This window comes from Chiloscyllium punctatum, chromosome 19, assembly GCF_047496795.1.
Source record: "Chiloscyllium punctatum isolate Juve2018m chromosome 19, sChiPun1.3, whole genome shotgun sequence".
Lineage (NCBI taxonomy): Eukaryota > Metazoa > Chordata > Chondrichthyes > Orectolobiformes > Hemiscylliidae > Chiloscyllium > Chiloscyllium punctatum.
In genome coordinates this window covers 76,840,609-76,865,334 of record NC_092757.1, presented here as the reverse complement: position 1 = coordinate 76,865,334, position 24,726 = coordinate 76,840,609, and the positions used below count along the sequence as shown (strand labels likewise).

General features: G+C 43.9%; 1 protein-coding gene across 4 annotated transcripts in view; it reads left to right on the top strand.

Annotated features, from left to right (window-relative positions):
- ankrd13b (ankyrin repeat domain 13B) overlaps window positions 1–24,726 on the top strand; it is a 376,259-nt gene that overhangs the window by 319,482 nt on the left and 32,051 nt on the right. For all 4 annotated transcript variants that reach the window (XM_072589741.1, XM_072589742.1, XM_072589743.1 and 1 more), the window contains 2 exons: window positions 19,614–19,771; window positions 24,010–24,162. In XM_072589741.1, coding sequence (XP_072445842.1) covers window positions 19,614–19,771; window positions 24,010–24,162 — 311 coding nt within the window. The remainder of the gene's footprint in view (window positions 1–19,613; window positions 19,772–24,009; window positions 24,163–24,726) is intronic.

Here is a 24,726-nt window from a genome sequence, read left to right as displayed (position 1 = left end):
TAGATAGTGGTCCTACAATATGCATTAAGACACTGCTAAATGTTTTTTCATAAGCTGGTCTCAGAATTAAAGACACAGGTGTCATTCAGAGTCAAGGTTTCCCCACTGCCTGCCATAGATGGCATGTTGACCAAAATTTGATCACATCTTTATGTGACCCTGACCAACAAAATTTGAATATTTTAGCCCATGTTTTCCTAATACCGAAGTGACCTGTCAAGCCACTTGTAAAATTCCATTAATCACTCAAGTGGAACTACCGCCACATTGACTGGTATTTGTGGTGGTCTCCATTTCCTCATTTGTTTTTTGCCTTGCAAATATTAACACTCAAGTATTCTTTCTGTTTCACCTTCTCAGTACAGTATTGGATATAACTGTTTATAATTCCAAATTCATTTGACAATTCCAAATTAATTTGATAATCTGAGGTTTCTAAATCTTTTCCCCAGTTTAAATTTTCTTCCTATCTAATTCTGTGAACCTGAAATCTAGTCACATTTAAGAAATAATCTAGGATGTTCCTCCTGTAACATTTCAGTTTGTTTTACCTCCACTGGCGAGATCAATATTCTTGAGACTGTCAGTTCCTTTTCCAAAATAAAGTCAAATTCTTCTGCAGGAATTTGTTTTACTCCTCCCGATATAACTACTCCATTTACTAACTTACTCTTTAATCCAACACTGCAAAACGAGACTGGAAATTAAGCCTTCTTTATCTCCAATTACTGTATATACTTGAGTAATAGTTGATCTAATGTAAAAGTTGATCCCCTATTTTTGGCCAAATAATCTGGAATTTTCCATAAATCTTGTGTGAAAGTCGACCCTAGTTCTTCACAGATAACAGGTCAACAATTATCCGCCTCCGAGCTTACTTTCACAATCAGGATTCCCGCCCACCTTCTGAGGACCCCTTCGCCCACCTCCAACACACTGCATCCACCTGGACACCCCGCGCTGGCCTATTACCTGTTACCTCGACCTCTTCATTTCCAACTGCCGCCGGGACATTAACCACCTCAACCTGTCTACCTCCCTCCCCCACTCCAACCTCTCACCCTCACAACGCGCAGCCCTCCAATCCCTCTGCTCCAATCCCAACCTCACCATCAAGCCAGCGGATAAAGGGGGCGCAGTGGTAGTCTGGCGCACTGATCTCTACACCGCTAAAGCCAAAGTCAACTCGAGGACACCTCTTCCTACTGCCCCCTCGACCATGACCCCACCCCCCATCACCAAACCATCATCTCCCAGATCATACAGAACCTCATCACCTCAGGAGATCTCCCACCCACAGCTTCCAACCTCATAGTCCGGGAACCCCGCACTGCCCGGTTCCACCTCCTTCCCAAGATCCACAAGCCTGACCACCCTGGCCGACTCATTGTCTCAGCATGCTCCTGCCCCACTGAACTCATCTCTACCTACCTCGACACTGTCCTATCCCTTCTAGTCCAAGAACTCCCCACATACATTCGAGACACCACCCACACCCTCCACCTCCTCCAAGACTTCCATTTCCCTGGCCCCCAACGCCTCATCTTCACCATGGATATCCAATCCCTCTACACCTCCATCCGCCATGACCAGGGCCTCTAAGCCCTCTGTTTTTTCCTCTCCAGACGTCCCCAACAGTACCCTTCCACCGACACTCTCATTCGTTTGGCCAAACTGGTCCTCACCTTAACAATTTCTCCTTTGAATCCTCCCACTTCCTCCAGACCAAAGAGGTAGCCATGGGCACATGTATGGGCCCCAGCTATGCCTGTCTCTTTGTTGGCTACGTAGTGCAGTTGATCTTCCGTAATTACACCGGCACCAGTCCCCACCTCTTCCTCCGCTACATTGATGACTGCATTGGTGCCACCTCGTGCTCCCGCGAGGAGGTTGAGCAATTCATCAACTTCACCAACACATTTCACCCTGACCTTAAATTTATCTGGACCATCTCTGACACATCCCTCCCCTTCCTGGACCTCTCCATCTCCATTAATGACAACCAACTTGACACTGACATTTTTTACAAACCCACCAACTCCCACAGCTACCTGGATTACACCTCTTCCCACCCTACCTCTTGCAAAAATGCCATCCTGTATTCCCAATTCCTCCGTCTCCGCCGGATCTGCTCCCAGGAGGACCAGTTCCACCACAGAACACACCAGATGGCCTCCTTCTTTAGAGACCGCAATTTCCCTTCCCACGTGGTTAAAGATGCCCTCCAACGCATCTCGTCTACATCCCGCACCTCCGCCCTCAGACCCCACCCCTCCAACCGTAACAAGGACAGAACGCCCCAGTGCTCACCTTCCACCCTACCAACCTTCGCATAAACCAAATCATCCACCGACATTTCCGCCACCTCCAAACAGACCCCACTACCAGGGATATATTTCCTTCCCCACCCCTTTCCGCCTTCCGCAAAGACCGTTCCCTCCGCGACTACCTGGTCAGGTCCACGCCCCCAAACAACCCACCCTCCAATCCTGGCACTTTCCCCTGCCACTGCAGGAACTGTCAAACCTGCGCCCACACCTCCTCCCTCACCTCTATCCAAGGCCCTAAAGGAGCCTTCCACATCCATCAAAGTTTTACTTGCACATCCACTAATATCATTTATTGTATCCGTTGCTCCCGATGCGGTCTCCTCTACATTGGGGAGACTGGGCGCCTCCTAGCAGACCGCTTTAGGGAACATCTCCGGGACACCCGCACCAATCAACCACACCGCCCCGTGGCCCAACATTTCAATTCCCCCTCCCACTCTGCTGAGGACATGGAGGTCCTGGGCCTCCTTCACCACCGCTCCCTCACCACCAGACACCTGGAGGAAGAACGCCTCATCTTCCGCCTCGGAACACTTCAACCCCAGGGGCATCAATGTGGACTTCAACAGTTTCCTCATTTCCCCTTCCCCCACCTCACCCTAGTTCTAAACTTCCAGCTCAGTAACTGTCCCCATGACTTGTCCGGACTTGTCCTACCTGCCTACCTCCTTTTCCACCTATCCACTCCACCCTCTCCTCCCTGACCTATCACCTTCATCCCCTCCCCCACTCACCACCCATTGTACTCTATGCTACTTTCTCCCCACCCCCACCCTCCTCTAGCTTGTCTCTCCACGCTTCAGGCTCACTGCCTTTATTCCTGATGAAGGGCTTTTGCCCGAAACGTCGATTTCGAAGCTACTTGGATGCTGTCTGAACTGCTGTGCTCTTCCAGCACCACTAATCCAGTATTTACTTTCCAGCATCTGCAGTCATTGTTTTTACCTCCACAATTATGAGTCAGTGTGCCAGCCATCACACCCCACTCCAGCTTTCCAGTCTGCTAGTTGTTCTGCTCCGCTCCTGGTCTTCCAATCTTTTGGTTGTTCTGCTCTGCTTCTGATCTTCCAGTCCGCTAGCTGGTTGAGTTCCCCTCCAGGTTTTCAGAATTAGCATAATTCATTTTTTTTCCCCCTTCATTCGTTTAGAGATCAGTTAGGTTTCTGCTAATGGTACTATATGAATTTTGATGGCCATGAACTTCAGCTCCTCAAAATTAGTATCCATGCAACAGTTGACCCCATAAATTTAACCTTAAAATGTAGTTAAAATATTTGACTATTACTTGAGTATATACGGTAATATTTTCTTGTTCATTAGCCCCTCTTAAAGACAAAGTAGTATCATCAGCTAACATCACTGATTGACTTGCTCCAGCAATATCTTTATTGGTTTTCCCTCTTGATTAGATGCAGAAGGAAATGCTTCTCTTTTTGAGATAAAATTCTCAGAACCTCCAGCGATCTAAATCTCCTTCCAAATATTCAAAAGTAATCCTCATGACTTCCTGAGGCACCTTCCGGTCTTGTACATTCCAAGGAATCATTCTCTTTGTACCACTACTACACTTTTAATACCGATATCCTTTCCGGCTGCCTCATTTTCTGAAGATTCCCTAGACATTCTTATTACTACAATTAGTCTCGCATTTAACTTCCAGTGATTGGCTTTGGTATGGTCCAGTCTTATTACAATGGAAGCATGTTAACTTTATTTTTGTTGTGTTCCAGTCTTTTTCCTTAATTATTTTGCTATCCTTCTAAAATGGGAACTTCTCCCATTGACTTGTCCAGTTACCTGTGTTTGTCACACTTTCTATATATCATATTTACTACCTGTGGACCTGATTGGAAAACAATACTGCTCTAATTAATAAAGATAGCTTAACGTTTATATAAAACCTTCCATGTCCTCAGGATACCCTGAAGTGTTTTACAGCCGATTAAATACTTTTGTGTAATCATGGTTGTAATTTAGGGTAAATTTAACAAAATAAAATCAGCACCTACCGGTGAAATGCATGCAAATTTGAGGTTGGAAACAGAGCATAAAGCAAAGCAAATAGCAAATTACAGAGTTCATTATAAAATCATTACTTTGATGACAAGATGTAAGTAAAATATTACTGTTTTGCTCATGTTATCTCATCTGGGAATATATTGTTCTGTCAAACAGAACAGTTGCACATGTTTCATAGATTGCTATATTCTAAAGTACAGCACACTGAAATCAACTCCAAAGATTGACAATTTTCAAATGGAAATCACAGAACAATTTTCTGGAGCACTGTGTTTTTATGACATGCTGCAGAATGTGATGATGCATAAAATGCTCTTTTGAAACAAAGCTAGGTAGTGACTGAATTGTTGGTCTTTCATTGTTGAAGTTCTGCTCTTATTAAAGCCTCCTTCCTCACCAACAACCCCTCCACCTCTCCCCCAATACCCACTGCCAACTTGATTAGATCCAAAACGTCAACTGGAAGGGAATACCAGTACTTTATAATTTATGAGCTTTCTTAGATACACACAGATATTGTCCTGATCAGTTACTTCTCGGCTGATCTTAGAGTTAATTATGGAACTCGCATCTGAGTTAGCAGGTAGCATTTTTAAGTCCTACTCCAAAGACTGAATACTCAGGGGCAAGAATAATGAAAAATATAAATATTCAATTATCTTGCTCTTGCTATGTAAATTGCTTCAGTTCTCAGTTGTTTCTTCCTTCACTACCATGGTAAATTGTTCTGTGTTAATGCCTGCCTCTGTCTCAAATTGAGAATTTGTTTTAAGCTACAGGGAATGAGCATGAAAATCACGGTTCACACATGAAGTAGCATATTGTAAATACTACATTAAAAGAAATGGGGAGCATTTTCAAAGATTAGGTGGCAAATGGAGTTCAATGTGGATAAGTGTGAGGTGATTCACTTTGGTATGAGTAACAAAAAGATGGGGGACTGGGCTAATGGTCGGATACTTGGTAGTATGGATGAGCAGAGGGATCTTGGTGTCCATGTACACAGATCTCTGAAAGTTGCCACCCAGGTAAATAGTGTGGTGAAGAAGGCATATGGCGTACTGGCTTTTATTGGTAGAGGAATTGAGTTCCGGAGTCCTGAGGTCATGTTGCAGTTGTATAAGACTCTGGTGCAGCCGCATCTTGACTATTGTGTGCAGTTTTGGTCGCCATACTATAGGAAGGATGTGAAGGCACTGGAACGGGTGCAAAAGAGGTTTACCAGGATGTTGCCTGGTATGGTAGGAAGATCGTATGAGGAAAGGCTAAGGCACTTGGGGCTGTTTTCATTGGAGAAAAGAAGGTTTGGGGTGACTTGATAGAGGTGTGCAAGATGATTAGGGGTTTAGATAGGGTTGACCATGAGAACCTTTTTCCACCTATGGAGTCAGCTATTACGAGGGGGCATAGCTTTAAATTAAGGGGGGGTAGGTATAGGACAGATGTTAGGGGTAGATTCTTTACTCAGTGAGTCGTGAGTTCAGGGAATGCCCTACCAGTAGCAGTGGTGGACTCTCCCTCTTTATGGGCATTTAAACGGGCATTGGAGAGGCATATGGTGGATAGTGGGCTAGTGTAGGTTAGGTGGGCTTGGATCGGCGCAACATCAGGGGCCAAAGGGCCTATACTGCGCTGTATTTTTCTATGTTCTATATTCTATTACACAAAAGTGGCCTTAAATCAATTTGTGGTTAAGCTCTGTTCTCTAATCTGAGCTTAGACCGTTGGGTCTTTTAAAAAAGAAAACTCTTTCATGGGATGAGCGTGTTGCTGGTCTTAGTCGGGATGCTCAGAAATACTCAAACGTAATCATCGACCTGTCTGTATAGTTCAATATCTGTCCACTTCAGATCTCTCCTACTACCTTTCCAATTCAGTGAAGGACACAATAGGCTTGCCATCATTTCCATCATTGTATAGATCCAGAGCCAGCACGTAGTTCAGGAGAAATTCTTATCTTTAATTGAAAGGATGGTGTGTATGTGGAACAGATTGCCAACATGAATGATGGAACAAGAAACATTATAGGCTTCGTGAAGTAACTGGACAGGTTTTTACCAACAAATAGGATACAGATTAATGCAAGAGAGCCACAAAATATAGTGGCTAAGTGCACTAACAGGACCATGAGGCTGCTCTTGTGCTACTGTGATTACAAACCATGGCAACTTAGAATATTCTTTCAGCTCTCACAATGGTTTAGTGGGTAGTTGTATTGGATGTTGCAATATTGAGCTTCTCTAATGGTATCCTGCATAAGCCATGGCAATGCAGCTTCGAACATATCACTTAATCATCATGGCAATTGATGGCGCATTGTCACAGATGTCAATGCAGGGAAATGTCTCTTCATTCTGATGAACAAAGAAATCTGCCAGAATAACAAAGGTTTGCATGTTATAACTTGTCTAATTTAATTTAGAACATTTTCCCAAAGCGGTCTAAAGGAATGATATAGTGGCAGTGGAGACAAGGAACCTTCTCTGAGTTAGATTGATCCCAAGGACGGGGAGATTTTCTTGTAAGGGCAGGTTGAGGATATTGGGTGTATATGCATTGAAGTTTAGAAGATTGATGGGTGACCTAATTAAAATACAGATGATTCTTAGGGGACTTGACAGGATAGATGTCGAGAGGATCGGTGGCACAGTGGTTAGCACTGTTGCCTCACAGCGCCAGAGATCCGGGTTCAATTCCCGCCTCAGGCGACTAACTGTGTGGAGTTTGCACATTCTCCCCGTGTCTGCGTGGGTTTCCTCCGGGTGCTCCGGTTTCCTCCCACAGTCCAAAGATGTGCAGGTCAGGTGAATTGGCCATGCTAAATTGCCCGTAGTGTTAGGTAAGGGGTAAATGTAGGGGTATGGGTGGGTTGCGCTTCGGCGGGTCGGTGTGGACTTGTTGGGCTGAAGGGCCTGTTTCCACACTGTAAGTAATCTAATCTAATCAAGATTCTCTATGTCAAAGGATGATTCCCCTCAGAGGTGAGCATAGGAGCGGGGACATTATTTCAGGATTAGGGGCCACTCTTATAAGGCATAGGAATTTCTTCTGTCTCAGGGTAATGAATCTGTGGAATTCTTTACCCCAGAGAACTTTCAAGGTTGGGTCAATAATTTGATCCAAGACTGAGTGACAGAGTTTTAATCAGTAAAGGAATCAAGGTGTCTGGGAAAATGCAGGAAAATGGAGTTGAGGATTATCAGAGTAGCCAAGATCTTATTGCATGGTGCAGCAAATTCAATGGGTGAATGGCCTAATTCTACTCCAACATCTTATGGTCTTAAACAATACCTGTTTGAAGTTGAGCACTTTAGTGAGATGAGGCCTTTGTCAATATTCCTCCTCTATCCAGAAGGCATCAAAACCTTGGTGCTTGGTTGTCCTACCTCACTTAAACAAGCAATTACTAAACACATTTGAACTTCAGCAGGAAGTGAAACCTAGTTTAAGAGCAGTAGTAGACTAAAGACCTCTCAAGCCTACTCCAGGGTTATAGCTGATTTTGTGCCTTATCTCTCCAGATCCCTCAATACCTCAAGTACTAAAACTCAATCTATCTCTGCCTTAAATATACTTAACCCTGGAGAATCCACAGGCTTCTGATTAAGAGAATTGCAAAGCTTCCCAACCCTCCGAATGGAAAAAAAATCCTTCTCAGTTGTAAATCGCCAGCCCTTTACCCTGAAACTCTGCCTAGTGTTTTTGACTCACTGGCCATTCGACATATTTTCTCACTGTCTGTTCTGTAAAGCCCCTTCAGAATATCTTATGTTTCAATGAAGTTACCTCATTGTTCTAAACTCCACAGATTGGAGAATGAATTTTCCTGATCATAGGATGACCCATTTGGGAACCAGTCAAGTCAAAAAAGATTGACAAGCATGTTGCCAGGGTTGGAGGATTTGAGCTATAGGGAGAGGTTGAATAGGCTGGGGTTGTTTTCCCTGGAGTGTTGGAGGCTGAGGGGTGACCTCATAGAGGTTTATAAAATCATGAGGGGCATGGATAGTATAAATAGACAAGGTCTTTTCCCTGGAGTGGGGCGGGAAGTCCAGAACTAGAGGGCATAGGTTTAGGTGAGAGGGGAAAGATATAAAAGAGACCTAAGCGGCAACATTTTCACGCAGAGGGTAGTGCATGTGTGGAATGGGCTGCTAGAGGATGTGGTGGAGGCTAGTACAATTGCAACATTTAAAAGGTATCTGGATGGGTATATGAATAGGAAGGGTTTGGAGGGACATGGGCCGGGTGCTGGCAGGGGGGACCAGATTGTGTTGGGATATCTGGTCAGCATGGATGAGTTGGACCGAAGGGTCTGTTTCCATGCTATACATCTCTCTGACTCTATGAAATTTCACAGAGGTGTAATCTAAAAGGCAACGGATACTGATCCAATGAGGAGATTAGATGAGGTGGCCAAAAGTTTGATCAAGGACGTCCATCCTAAAGGAATTGGAGAGGCAGAGAAATGTAATGAGAGCATTCCAGAACACAAAACGGAGGAGAAAGCCAGCAAAGGTGGGGTGAAGGGGAATTTCTAAAGGCCATTTGGACGTATGGAGAATCTTAATGGGCAAATATAATATTGGAGGATGTTAACAAAGTTAGGAAGAGTGAGACCATGATTTTAAACATGCAACTAAAAATCTCAAATGATGCTTTTAAGACACCAAGAACCAATCGGCCAGCACAGACAGAGCGAATGGTGGGTGGAACCTGGTGCACGGAAAGGCAATGGCAGCAGAGTTTGGGATAAACTGAGCTTTGTGGCTACAACAGTAGGATAAAGGCTAGGAATTCTGTGGCGAGTAACTCACATCCCAAAGCCTATCCACCATTTTCAAGACACAAGTCAAGAATATGATGGAATATTCTCCACTTGCCTGAATGGGTGCAACTCCAAGAACACTCAAGGAGCTTGGGACCATCCAGGACAAAGCATCTCTCTTGGCTGGCACACTATCCACCACCTACACTCCCTTTGCCATTAACATAAAATGGCGGCAGGGTATACCATCTACAAGATGCACTGAAGGCTCCTCTGACAGCATCTATAACACCCACAAATTCTATTCCCTAGAATGACAAGAGGAACAGAAGCATGGGAACACCACCAAGTTGCTGGGTCTAAATCTTAGCTTTCCTTTTCTAACAGTACTGTGGCTCTCCCTAGGCTCAAGGACTGTAGCAGCTCAAGAAGGTAGCTTCCCCTATCTTCAGAGCAATTCAGGATAGGCAATAAATTTCTGGCTTAGCCATCAATGTCCATATACTATGATAAAATAAAATATAACTAATGTTTATGGAGGGCTTCAGATTATGTGCCCAGCAAGGAGATATTTGGAATAAGTTAAAAATCACACAATACCAGGTTACAGCCCAACTGATCTACTTGGAAGTACTAGCGTTCGGAGCACTGCTCCTTCATCAGTTGTGGAGCAGGATCACGAGACACAGAATTTATAGCAAAGGATTACAGTGTCATGCAACTGAAGTGATATATTGAACAAACCTAAATTGCTGTTAAGTCTTTCATTTTTTTAGAATGGGTTGTAGGTTTCGGTTCATTAATACATAAATCCCAGAACTTCCTTGAAGGAACATTCTCGAGATAACTTAAGGGTTTATAAAAAAAAGATGACATCTCAGCTCAGACAATGCATTAAAGGTGTGAGGTTAGAGTCTGTCTGTTTCCCAATCTTGAGTCAGACTAGTTCTATTTCTAAAGTAGAAATGTATTAAATGTTATATGGATCGACTGCCTGCATTGACTGCCTGCAGGATGCGTGCTTTCTGAGCAACATAGAATGTATCTGCAAATACAATTATGAAATGCAAATTCACCTCATAACTTACGTGTGTGTGTGAATGAGAGAGAGAGTGAGTGTGTGCAAGTGAGTGTTATTGCACGTGAGACAGTATGTGTTTGCATTTGCGCGTACTTGATAGAGTGTGTGTGTGAGTGTGACTCTGTACCAGCTTGTGAGAGGGTGTGTGAAAGGTGTGAGTGTGTGTGTGTGTGAGAGGGTCTGCGTGAGTATGTGAGTATGAAAGTGTATGTACATGTGAGAGAGTGTGTATAGTGTAGTGGGGTCACCTGTAGTATGACATGAACCCAAGGTCCCAGTTGAGGCCATCCTCATGGGAACCGAACTTAGCTATTAGCCTCTGCTTGGCCACTCTGTGTTGTTGTGTATCCCGCAGTCTGTCTTGGAGGATGGTTACCCGAAGATCCGAGGCCGAGTGTCCCTGACCACTGAAGTGTTCCCCGACTGGGAGAAAACATCTCTGTCTGGTGATTGTTGTGTGATGTCCATTCATCCATTGTTGTAGCATCTGCAACACATCAGCAACACATTTTTCAGCTCTGATCTCCAGCATCTGCAGTCCTCACTCCCTCTGCTCAGTCTCACCAATGTACCGTGCCTCGTTGCATCCTTGCCTGCAGCATATGAGATAGACACGTTGGCTGAGTCACACGAGTACCTGCCGCATACATGGTGGGTGGTGTGCCCACGTGTAATGGTGATATCTGTGTCGAAACTCTGACATGTCTTGCAGTGGTTGCCATAAAAGGGTTGTACAGTGCTGTGGTCGATGTTGTCCTGCATCAATAATGCAGCACATTATCAATGAGGATGAGCTCATTGCCAAGACCTTCCCTATGCCTCCACTTCTCGCCTTTAAACAATCACCAAACCTTCAACAGACAATTGTACACAGCAAACTGCCCAGCCTCAGGCCAACATCGACCACAACACCGTACAACCCTGACAAGGCAACCACCACAAGACGTGTCAGCGTGGCAACATAGATACTACCATTACACGTGGGCACACCACCCATGTACTCATGTGTCTCGGCAAACTTTGTCTATCTCATATGCTGCACAAAGCCCTCTGCTTCTTCCTTTTAACCGAACCAACCAGTACCCTTCCACTGACACCCTCCTTCGACTGACTGAACTGGTCCTCACTCTGAACAACTTATCTTTCCAATCCTCCCACTTCCTCCAACCCAAAGGAGTAGCCATGGGCACCCGCATGGGCCCCAGCTATGCCTGCCTCTTTGTCGGATATTTGGAACTGTCCATCTTCCGCAGCTACACTGGCACCACTCCCCACCTTTTCCTCTGCTACATCGATGACTGTATCGGCGCTACCTCGTGCTCCCATGAGGAGGTTGAACAGTTCATCCACTTTACTAACACCTTCCACCCCGATCTCAAATTTACATGGACCGTCTCAGACTCCTCCCTACCCTTCCTAGACCTCTCCATTTCTATCTCGGGCGACCGACTCAACACGGACATTTGCTATAAACCAACCGACTCCCACAGCTACCTAGACGACACCTCCTCCCACCCTGCCCCCTGTAAAAACGCCATCTCGTATTCCCAATTCCTTCGCCTCCGCTGCATTTGCTCCCAGGAGGACCAATTCCAATACCGAACAACACAGATGGCCTCCTTCTTCAATGACCGCAATTTCCCTTCAGACGTGGTTGACGATGCTCTCCACCGCATCTCCTCCACTTCCCGCTCCTCCGCCCTTGAACCCTGCCCCTCCAATCGCCACCAGGACAGAACCCCACTGGTCCTCACCTACCACCCCACCAACCTCCAGATACATCATATCATCCTTCGTCATTTCTGCCACCTCCAAACAGACTCCACCGCCAAGGATATATTTCCCTCCCCTCCCCTATCAGCGTTCCAGAAAGACCACTCCCTCCACGACTCCCTCGTCAGGTCCACACCCCCCACCAACCCAACCTCCACTCCTGGCACCTTTCCCTGCAACTGCAAGAAGTGCAAAGTTGCACCCACACCTCCCCCCTCACTTCCCTCCAAGGCCCCAAGGGATCTTTCCATATTCGTCACAAGTTCACCTGCTCCTCCACACACATCATTCACTGCATCCGCTGCACCCGATGTGGCCTCCTCTACATTGGGGAGACAGGCCACCTACTTGCGGAACATTTCAGAGAACACCCCTGGGACACCCGCACCAACCAACCCAACCGCCCTGTGGCTGAACACTTTAACTCCCCCTCCCACTCCGTCAAGGACATGCAGGTCCTTGGCCTCCTCCATCACCAGACCATGGCAACACCATGCCTGGAGGAAGAGCGCCTCATCTTCCGCCTAGGAACCCTCCAACCACAAGGGATGAATGCAGATTTCTCTAGCTTCCTCATTCTCCCTCCCCCTACCTTATCTCAGTCCCAACCCTTGGACTCAGCACCACCTTCTTGACCTGCAATCTTCTTCCCGACCTCTCTGCCCCCACCCCCTCTCCGGCCTATCACCCTTCCGCCTTCCACCTATCGCATTCCCAACGCCCCTCCCCCAAGTCCCTCCTCCCTACCTTTTATCTTAGCCTGCTGGACACACTTTCCTCATTCCTGAAGAAGGGCTGATGCCCGAAACGTCGATTCTCCTGCTCCTTGGATGCTGCCTGACCTCGAGACTGAGCAGACACAACAATGGATGAATGGACACCACGCAAAAATCACCAGGTAGGGATGTTCCTTCCCAGTCAGGGACCAATTCAGCGGTCAGGGACATTCGGCCTCGGATCTTCGGGTGACCATCCTCCAAGGCAGACTTCGGGATATGCAACAATGCAAAGTGACCGAGCAGAGGCTGATAGCCAAGTTCGGTACCCATGGGGACTGCCTCAACCAGGACCTTGGATTCGTGTTGCACTACAGGTGACCCCACAGCATTATACACTCTCATACACACACACTGATATACTCACACACTCACACAGACCTTCTCTCTCACACACACACACACATATATACACCTCCCACACTTACACCCTCTCACAGGCTTATACTCAGTCACACTCACGCATACACTCTACCAAGCACATACAGATGCAAACACCCTCTCTCATCATATGCACACACAAAGTCTCTAAGGTGAATTTGTATTTGCAGAATTATATTTGCAGATATATTCTATTTTGCTCCAGAAGTGCTCAATCTGCAGGCAGTCAACCCATGCAACATTTTATAAAGGAGGAGAAAGTGAGGACTGCAGATGCTGAAGATCAGAGCTGAAAATGTGTTGCTGGAAAAGCGCAGCAGGTCAGGCAGCATCAAAGGAGCAGGAGAATCGACGTTTCGGGCATCAGCCCTTCTTCAGGAATGAGGAAAGTGTGTCCAGCAGGCTAAAATAAAAGGTAGGGAGGAGGGACTTGGGGGAGGGGCGTTGGAAATGCGATAGGTGGAAGAAGGTCAAGGTGAGGGTGAAAGGCTGGAGTGGGGGTGGGGGCAGAGAGGTCAGGAAGAAGATTGCAGGTTAGGAGGGCGGTGCTGAGTTCGAGGGATTTGACTGAGACAAGGTGGGGGGAGGGGAAATGAGGAAACTGGAGAAATCGGAGTTCATCCCTTGTGGTTGGAGGGTTCCTAGGTGGAGGATGAGGCACTCTTCCTCCAACTGTCATTTCCGCCACCGCCAAACAGACCCCACCACCAGGGATATATTTCCCTCCCCTCCCCTATCAGCCCTCCGAAAAGACCACTCCCTCCGTGACTCCCTTGTCAGGTCCACACCCTCCACCAACTCAACCTCCACTCCTGGCACCTTCCCATGCAACCGCAAGAAATGCAAAACGTGCGCCCACACCTCCCCCCTTACTTCCCTCCAAGGCCCCAAGGGATCCTTCCATATCCGCCACAAATTCACCTGCACCTCCACACACATCATTTATTGCATCCGCTGCACCCGATGTGGCCTCCTCTATATTGTGGAGACAGGCCGCCTACTTGTGGAATGTTTCAGAGAACACCCCCATCACGAAGGACTCAAAGCCCTCCGCGTCTTCTTTTCCTGCCGTACCAACCAGTACCCTTCCACTGACACCCTCCTTCGACTGACTGAACTGGTCCTCACTCTGAACAACTTCTCTTTCCAATCCTCCCACTTCCTCCAACCCAAAGGAGTAGCCATGGGAAAACACATGGGCCCCAGCTATGCCTGCCTCTTCGTTGGATATGTGGAACAGTCCATCTTCCGCAGCTACACTGGCACCACTCCCCACCTTTTCCTCCGCTACATCGATGACTGTATCGGCACTGCCTCGTGCTCCCACGAGAAGGTTGAACAGTTCATCCACTTCACCAACACCTTCCACCCCGACCTCAAATTCACCTGAACCGTCTCAGACTCGTCCCTCCCCTTCCTAGACCTTTCCATTTCTATCTCGGGCGACCGAATCAACACGGACATTTACTATAAACCGACCAACTCCCACAGCTACCTAGACTACACCTCCTCCTACCCTGCCCCCTGTAAAAACGCCATCCCATATTCCCAATTCCTTCGTCTCCACCGCATCTGTTTCCAGGAGGAGCAGTTCCAATACCGCACAACCCCGATGGCCTCATTCTTCAAAGACCGCAATTTCCCCCCTGACGTGATCGACGATGCCCTCCACCACATCTCCTCCACTTCCCGCTCCTCCGCCCTTGAGTCCTGCCCCTCCAATCGCCATCAGGACAGAACCCCACCTACTACCCTACCAACCTCCATATACATCGTATCATCCATCGTCATTTCCGCCACCTCCAAACGGACCCCACCACCAGGGATATATTTCCCTCCCCTCCCCTATCAGCATTCCGAAAAGACCACTCCCTCCCTGACTCCCTTGTCAGGTCCACACCCCCCACCAACCCAACCTCCACTCCTAGCACCTTCCCCTGCAACCGCAAGAAATGCAAAACTTGCGCCCACACCTCCCCCCTTACTTCCCTCCAAGGCCCCAAGGGATCCTTCCATATCCGCCACAAATTCACCTGCACCTTCACACACATTATTTATTGCATCTGCTGCACCCGATGTGGCCTCCTCTATATTGTGGAGACAGACCGCCTACTTGCAGAACGTTTCAGAGAACACCTCTTGGACACCCGGACCAACCAATCCAACCACCCCGTGGCTCAACACCTCAACTCCCCCTCCCACTCCACCAAGGACATGCAGGTCCTTGGATTCCTCCATCGCCAGACCATAGCAACACGACGGTTGGAGGAAGAGCGCCTCATCTTCTGCCTAGGAACCCTCCAACCACAAGGGATGAACTCAGATTTCTCCAGTTTCCTCATTTCCCCTCCCCCACCTTGTCTCAGTCAAATCCCTCGAACTCAGCACTGCCTTCCTAACCTGCAATCTTCTTCCTGAGCTCTCCGCCCCCACCCCACTCCGGCCTATCACCCTCACCTTGACCTCCTTCCACCTATCGCATTTCCAACATCCCTCCCCCAAGTCCCTCCTCCCTACCTTTTATCTTAGCCTGCTGGACACACTTTCCTCATTCCTGAAGAAGGGCTCATGCCTGAAACATCGATTCTCCTGCTCCTTGGATGCTGCCTGACCTGCTGCGCTTTTCCAGCAACACATTTTCAGCTAACATTTTATAAATACCACTTTGGAAATAGAACCAGTCTGACTCAAGTTTGGGATACAGACAGACTTTAACCTCACACCTTTACTGCAATGTCTGAGCTGAGATGTCACTGTTTTTTAATAAAACTTTAAGTTATCTTGAGAATGTGATTTAAAAGCGGTTCTGGGATTTACATATTAATGAACCAAATCCCACAACCCATTCTAAAAGATGAATGACTTAATAGCATTCTGGGTTTGTTCAAAATATAATTTCAGTTGCATGACACTATGATCTTTTGCTATAAAATCTGTCTTATGATCCTACTCCACAGCTACCTGATAAATGAGCAATGCTCCAAAAGCTAGTGCTTCCAAATAAACCTGTTGGACTATAACCTGGCATTGTGCGATTTTTAACTTTCTCCACTCCAGACCAACATTGGCATCTCCACATCCTTGGAATAGGCATTGAAAGGATTTTTAGCAGGTAGATGGAATTAAGGGCATTGGCTTTGTTATGAAGGTAGGTATTCTTTCTGATAAAGAGCTTTTTGGCCCAGATTCTCAGCTTTGGGCTCAAACTGGACGTTGAGGAAACAGACAATCTGATTCAAATGGAGACAGTGATAGGAGAGGGAAATGACTATGGTGAGAACGGTAAGGATTTGGTGGAGTCAAAAAATAATGCCTTTAGTTTGTTCATTGTTAGTTGCAGGAAACTGTCTTTCATCCATAATCTGACAACTCACAGGAACTTGGATTCGGACTTGAATTTGGTTTATATTTTCTGATCCAACAGGCTTCTGCTGTAATTTTTAAAACCACATATGAAAATGGCTGCCTTAATTATATGATTTATAGTCCAACGTACTTTCCCAAATACGGTGGTGATGATTGATACCCACCCTGTGTTGTGGCCTTCCATCCTTTAAGATTTTTGAGACAGCCAGGGTCTGCTGACTTGAGTGACAGATTCAATTCAAAATACCCATTGAATGCCTTTCATGTAAAGATATTGAGTTTTGAGATCTCTGTGACAAAGGTGAAGGAGAAAGATGAATTGACTAACATGTGACAGACCTTTTCTCTTGATGGGTCATCCTCAGCAGAGGAACTTTTGAATTCATAAGCAGATTGTCCACGCTTTACTTCAGTATCTGGATGCGCTTTGAGTCTGTCTGAAGTTACAGGTATTGTCTTAAAAATTGTTTTGCCCACTTTAAACATGTTTTAGTATCTTCATGGTCATGCTGGACATAACAAAATCAATTACCCACAAAAAGTTAATAGATGGCAAGGGGCTTGTTCTTATTTAAACAAACATGTGTAGTGAAATGTAGAGAGGGCAATGATTATTGGTCTGCTGGCAAAGTCCAAACTAGCAATGGTTGGTTGAGTGAGCAGGATGGGATGGAAATTAAAGGCATGAACAAAGATGTAGTGAACAGATCTATATTTGCAGCCATTGAGATAAGCAAGTTTTTATAGGAGATTTTCCAAAAAAAGCACTTTCCAGTCTGACATCTAGCGCATTTAAGACTTGCTGGTTTCTTAATGGAGCTATATTGGTTCAGCTACAATGCAATTCACGGAATTTTGCTATGGTTTAACAACTGATCGGTTGACTTTAAGATTTTTAACTGTAGTCACTCCTCATTTACAATGAACTACTGTTATGCTGTGGGTTTACTAATGAGCCATCAACATCTTTCAAGGTTTCTTTCAATATTTGTGTATGAAACTGTCAGACTGCTGAAGGCAGATGGGACAAAATTGTTTTTGAATTTTATATACTCATAACTTATTTATCATTATGAAAATTGGCCAATTTTCCAAATGTAATGCATGCTGAGTAAATGCATAATTTGAAAGACTTCAAACATTTGCAAACATACTGTGCTACATGAGAAACATCTCCTATTATTTCACATGCAATGACTTGGAAGGCCAGTGACTGTTGGTACATAGGCTAATCTAACAACCACTTTGTGCAGAGCAATATTGTCATAGTCCCACTGGAACCAAGAAATTCACAAACATAACAAGCCATTTCAAGAATGGAATGAAATGGACAAGATTTTGAATTTTGTTATGACGTAGTGCCTTTGTTTGATTAAAACTAGTTTCAGTTTCCCAGACAGCCTTCCTTTTGTAAAAATCTGAAGTTTCAGTTTCCACTTCAGTGAAGCCTGGTGAAAATCAAAAAACAAAACAAACATTGAAACTAGGACCAGGTCAACTGGTTGGAAAACAGCTCACCCATGCTTCCTCCCCTGGATTCCATCACAATATCCACGATTATTACAGGAAAATGATCAATTCTAGCTCTGGTGGAAAAGGTAATAGGTTAAACCCCTCAAAGAGACTTGACGACATCATGAGGTTACTTATGCCATTTCAGAAAGAGCAGGAAATTCTAATAATGGCTCAGCAGATATTGTTGAATTTTTCCACTTTTAAAAATTTAACTGGGCAGTTGTATTGTTGCTGTTATTGAACACAATTATTTCAGACGTAGAGGCCATTTTTTCCCTTAACATGACTATTGAATGAGTCACTGAATCAGACAGCAACTGAGTAGTTTCAGTCAGTTCTGGTGAATGATTGATGCTTCCTTAAACCATGCTTATTTCACTCAATTAATAGAGAATGTTTATTGCACAGAGAAAGCTTGTCTGTTTCCTGGCACCTGCATAAATAATCCACAAAGAACCAGAATCAGGTAAATTGACATTCAACTGGTAATGTCTACAATTATGAGTATATAACAATTCATGTCACAACTTTACAAGTTAGCACTACCCATGTCATAATCTTTGTGAAGTACATATTCATTAGTTCTTGAAGCCCTGATATAATTCCTAACAAATAGCAGTTAAAATTAGCTGTTTGGAACGATGTTATTAAATGTTTCTTCATTTTCAACGTCACAGAATCATACAACTTGCTTAAAAAAGGAAGTCCATTCAGCCATTACATTGATACTGGCACCACATGTTATGCCTACATAATAGTCACTGTGCACCAAATAATTCATTATTGATGTATTGAAAAACATTTTTACTGACAGTGAATGAATAATCTTATCATTATACTCAACAGCACAGCCAGAACAGGACCTCCCTAACAGGAGAGTACATAGGCAGGAGAAACTATACTACCAAGGCTCCATATACCAAAAAGAAGACATTCTTAGCTCAAGGGCAGATGAGGCATTGGCATGGTGCTGAGGGGAAGTGAGTAACCTCTACCAATGGCAGAAATGACTAGCCTCTCTCATACAGGTTCAGGTATTCAACTTCAAGGGGTGTTGATACTTGTGGGAGCAGGGCTGTCCTTTTAATCTGAGGGTGCTTGAAATGGACCAGAAGTTACTATTGGTGGGATGCTAATGAAAATTTTAAAGATCTTCCAAATTAGAAACAATAAAGTAATTAAACTATTAAAGTGTAGACATAATAATGTTAAATTTCACGACCGTGCCAGTAGATGTCTGTAGGATGGTAGAATATAATCAGAAATTTAAATCATTCAAATAAAACTAACATTATACAAATGTGGCTGCACAATCAAATACTTACTGTACCATTTCTATCTTAGGTGTAGCATTGCAATGGAATAACAGTCTTACGGTGTGTTAGTAACGTATACAGTACGACTCATTCAGTTCCAAATAATAAACACTTTACTAACACAATATGAATATTAACCATTCCAGGAATTGTTTATTAAGACTGGTTCAAAAGAAGCAACATTTCTCTTTTCTCATGATTTTTCTAATTAAGCTGTTTATATAGCACACATAAAAAGAAAAACAGTGTTCAAGCACTAATTTTGTCTCTCCTTATCTCTCTGTCAAGGTTCAAAGCAAAACTCTGGCTATGTGAGGATCACCCACTTTCCCTCTCTGAGCAGGTAGCTCCCATCATCGACCTTATGGCAATAAGCAATGCACTTTTTGCTAAACTTAGGGACTTTATCACTCTTCGGCTCCCCCCAGGATTTCCAGTCAAAATAGGTGAGCAACTTGAATATAAATTCTGCATTTTCATGCATTTCTCTTTCTGAATGTTACATCCAAAAATTAACCAAACTCATACATATCAAAGGGAATAATGAATTTTAAACTCTGCAAATGAAACTTGCAGTTCCTGTATTATTGCTGATAGTGGCTTGGGACCTGCAACACAGTTGCTAGGATGGAGCTGTGTTTAACATAGCCTGTTCCTTTAGAGCTGCTGTTCAGGCATTTCATGTGGGAAATCATTCAAACCAGTTATACCCTGAGCTCCTTTGGTGGTTATTTGCTTGGAAAGGTTTGGGAGATCAGCAGATGTTTTTAATATCCAATTTTTTTTACCCTTAGGAAAGCTCAGAGTTTCAAGGTCAGAAAACTTAGCAGAAAATGGTTGAATTCCATCCCTTGCTCTTTTTAAAAAAATCTCATTGACATCTGAAATGCAAAGTGTTGTACCCCTCCCCTCCCTGCGTTTCCTGGGCCATAGTGCAAATGCTATACAGGAGTTATCTGCAGTACCTTTCCCAGTGTTGATCCCACCACAGTTTGTACCAACAAAATCAAGTCACTGGCACTTTCTAATTTCTTCAGATTTCAAGCATTATAGAAACCTATAGTACACAACCATGCAACTTTGTGACTGAATAAGTCAGCCATCGTTCTTGCTTTAGTTAAACAGTTTGCATCCTCTTCACTTCAATGATTAACCTGCGCTAGTATTCATCTGCAGTACTGAAGGAATACTGTACAGTCAGACTTATTGACCCTTTTTGGACATATTAGTTGAAATTGTTTTTGACTGTTCAGGGAGATGATAAATTGCAAGGTCTGAGGCAGATCACAATAGTTTGTATTCAACTGCCCTCAGCAGCATGGTGTATTCAGCGGCACAGTGGTTAGCACTGCTGCCTCACAGTGTCAGAGACGCGGGTTCAATTCCCGCCTCAGGTGACTGACTGTGTGGAGTTTGCACGTTCTCCCCATGTCTGCGTGGGTTTCCTCCGGGTGCTCCGGTTTCCTCCCACAGTCCAAAGATGTGCAGGTTAGGTGAATTGGCCATGCTAAATTGCCTGTAGTGTTAGGTAAGGGGTAAATGTAGGGGTATGGGTGGGTTGCGCTTCGGTGGGTCGGTGTGGACTTGTTGGGCCGAAGGGCCTGTTTCCACACTGTAAGTAATCTAATCTAATGTAAGTAATCTAATTCCTTTATGCTCAGGAGTTTCCCTCCACCGCTGAATGTCAATAGCATGACGCAAACATTTCGGAACAGAACCACCTCATAAATGAGAAAAATAATAAATCACACCACCTTATCTTGGGGCTTTCGAAATGGATCTGATATTGCTCAGATTGCATCAGGACTGACACATGACTTTGGGTCTGGTCTGTTATATTCTTCAAACAAACTGCTCTGGTCTTTCTCAGAAATAATTTGATAAGATGTGGCGAGTGGGAGGCAACATATATGTGTTTTTTGTCCTGTGTCCAACAGGAAACTGAAGCCTTTATTCCTGATCCCTCCCTTCTCTCCCAGAATTGCTCAGTATCTACCATATCCTCTTCCTTTCAATCACTTTGCAAACACCAACAGTGTAAAATGTTTGCTGAGAATGCAGCAAAATACTTAATATTTGAGTTTTGACCATTATTCTCTAACAAATGACAGTCCATCTGATGTATACCATGAACACCAGTTTCAATGGCTGCTCACTGACTCTCTCAAAAAAAAGAGCTTATCAATATATTAATTTATCCTTTGACCATACTTCCAGTAAAAACATAAATCATATCATTGTCATACAGCTGTACAGCACAGAAACAGACCCTTAGGTCCGACTCATGCATGCTGACCAGATACCCTAAATGAATCCAGTCCCATTTGCCAGCATTTGGCCTATATCCCTCTAAACTCTTCCAATTCATATACCCATTCAGATGCCTTTTAAATAGTCTGATTGTGTCAGCCTCCATCACTTCCTCTTGCAGCTCATTCCATACATGCACCACCTTCTGCGTGAAAAAGTTGTCCCTTAGGTGTCTTTTTAATGTTTCCCCCTCACATTAAACCTATGCCCTTTAGTTTTGGACCCTGCTACCTTGGGAAAAAGACCTTAGTTAGTCACTTGATCCATGCCCCTCATGATTTTATAAACTTCTTTAAGGTCACCCCTCAGTCTTCAACGCTCCAGTGAAAAAAGCCCCAGCCTATTCAGCCTCTCCCTATAGCTCAAACACTAAAAACCTGACAACATCCTTTTAAATCTTTTCTGAGCCCATTCAATTTTCACAACATCCTTCCTCTAACAGAATTGAATGCAATATTCGGATGCATGTTGTTGCTGTGTGATGGTGCAAAACTCCTAAAAAGAGATCCACACCATAAAAACAGAAAAGAAGGAAACTATCTTGGTTAAATCCCCAACTCGCACTGGTTACCTGATTAACTTGGATTTTTTTGACTCTGATCATATTTCAATAAAAAATTAAAATTCCAAAGTGAGAACTTACAATCTGTGGTTAACTAAATACTACACTTACAGTAGTATTAAGCTTAAAGAAAATCAATTCAATTACATGAGGATTTGCTGTGGTTTGATAGTGGGATTGGTGGGATATAGCTCTATGAGTTAAGTGATACTAATTAATATGTTTACTGGTGGTAATATACATATTAAGTGGTGATGAATATATTAAATAGAAAATTACTATGTTGTGATAAATGTGTTTGTACATAAAGCAGTAAATATGTACACATAATAGCAATGACTTTATTAAACAGTAATCTACTTCAGAAATATTAGAAACATGTGCAAACTAATGAGTGTTGAAACTACTTTAGATGTGTTCAACAGCGAGTTTCACTGTCTCCTGCCCATCAGGCACCCTGCTTTACGACAGTTGGTCTGGAGAACTTGGGGTTCCTGGCACCATTTGCAATCTGGTCCAAGGTGAAGGTCCCTGAATAGGGCCACATCCCCAATATTAATGCTATTCTGAATCTAGGATCACATGTATTATCATCATTCTGTGGTACTTTCAATACTTTCCCAGAATTCCATTATGCTGAAACAGCATGTCCTGGTGGTCCCATGTAATGCCTCTTTAAAATGGTTCCCACTGGTACGTTCATACCTTTCAGTCAAAACAGACTGTTTTCACATTGGGCCTGTTTTCCTGTACTTTTCTACTTTGTTTCAATCACTCACTGTCATGTCCAGTTAACACTTAATGATTAACCCTTAATTATCTGGTTTGAAGACATCATTTTTTAAGTCTACCACTACAATATCGCATAGAATATTGGCATTTTGGCATGAAGATTAAAAAAAGGCACACATTATCGAAGTGGTGAGAGAATGCAGAGCTGTGAGATACTGAGGGATCTGGGTGTTCCAATACATGAATCACAACAGTCTAATATACAGGTCCAGCAAACAAAAGTCAGAAAGCTATGCTTCAGTCTAACAGGTGATTGGTAAGCCCACATTTGGAGTACTGTATACAGTATTACTTTCCCTTCTTAAGGAATGATGTAAACGTATTGGAAACAGCTCAGAAAACTTTTACCAAACTCATACCTGGAATTGAGAGAGTTGTCTTGTGAGGAAGACAGATCAGGCTTGTATTGCTGGAGTTTAAAAGAAAAGAAGGTGACTTAATTGAAACATAAAATGTCCTGAGGGATCTTGCCGGAGTGAATGTGGAAAGGATGTTTCCTCTTGTGGAAGAATCTAGATTTGGTAGCCACTGTTTAAAAAGATGGGGTCACACTTTTAAGTCAGAGATAAAGAGATTTTTATTTTACTCACAGAGGGAGGTGAGTCTTTGGAACATCCTTCCTCAAAAGGCAGTGGAAGAAGAGTCTTTGAATATTTAAGGGTGGGATAGATAGATTTTTGATAAGCAAGGAGAAGTGGGAGAGTAGGGGTGATTGCAGAGTCATTAGATCAGCATGATCTTATTGAATGGATGAGTCAGATTGAGCAGCCAAGTGGCTGCTTCTGCTCATAGTTTGTATACTCATAATGCTTTCCCTATTCACGAGTTCAATAATAATTGCTGCTTTGAGTCCCTTTGAGAGTATGACTGGGTTTTTTGTTAAATGCAAATATTTCTCTTTACTTCAGCCATTTTCTAACATTCTCTAATGGGAGATGGGATCTTTTGAATTCCAATGATGATTTTGCAATGTTTTAGCTTTATACAGAGACCTCAACAATTTTTCAACCGTCTTTGCAGAAATTCCAATTTTTCACATTTTGAACGCTCGTATCACCTTCGGGAACCTGAATGGAAGCGATGAACCTGTGACCTCCATCAGGAACAGTCCTACCAGTGAGGCTCCGTCTCCCAGCAGTGACACGTCCAGTGTGAGCAGCTCCAGCTCCATGAGTATGTAGTTAAGAGTCCGAGTCTGTGATCAATTATCGATAATGTGTATGGTCAACTATAGATAAACACAAAAGCACATTTTAACATTCCAATGTTAAACTCTGACCAGTAACTCACATTGCACTCATTTCAATTCTGTGCACTAATATAAAATGGGCAACTGTGAAACTATTTTACACAGTGACCAATTTTCATTTCTTTCAAAGGATAGTCAAATAAAAGTCAGGTGTGAAACAGATAACCAATTTCCCTCTGCCCATTTTACATTATTGTGTAAAGTCAAAGTTACGTTGTTGTGTCACAACATTAACATGTTTCCTATACAATATAGCATGAAGGTGAATAGTTAACCACATTCTTAATATAGTAAGTGTATGGAAACCCTGATCCAGGTTTTACGGTGTTTTTGCACTGTTAGTTTTCCATCTGTTCAAATTTGCAGAATGATCTTTCTGTCAAATTTTCTGTAATTTCATTTTAGTTACTCCAAGTTGTAGTCAGTTCCCTATTACAAAGTGAAGACCCAGTTAATAAATAGACTGTAAGGAGGGGGATGGACTCCTC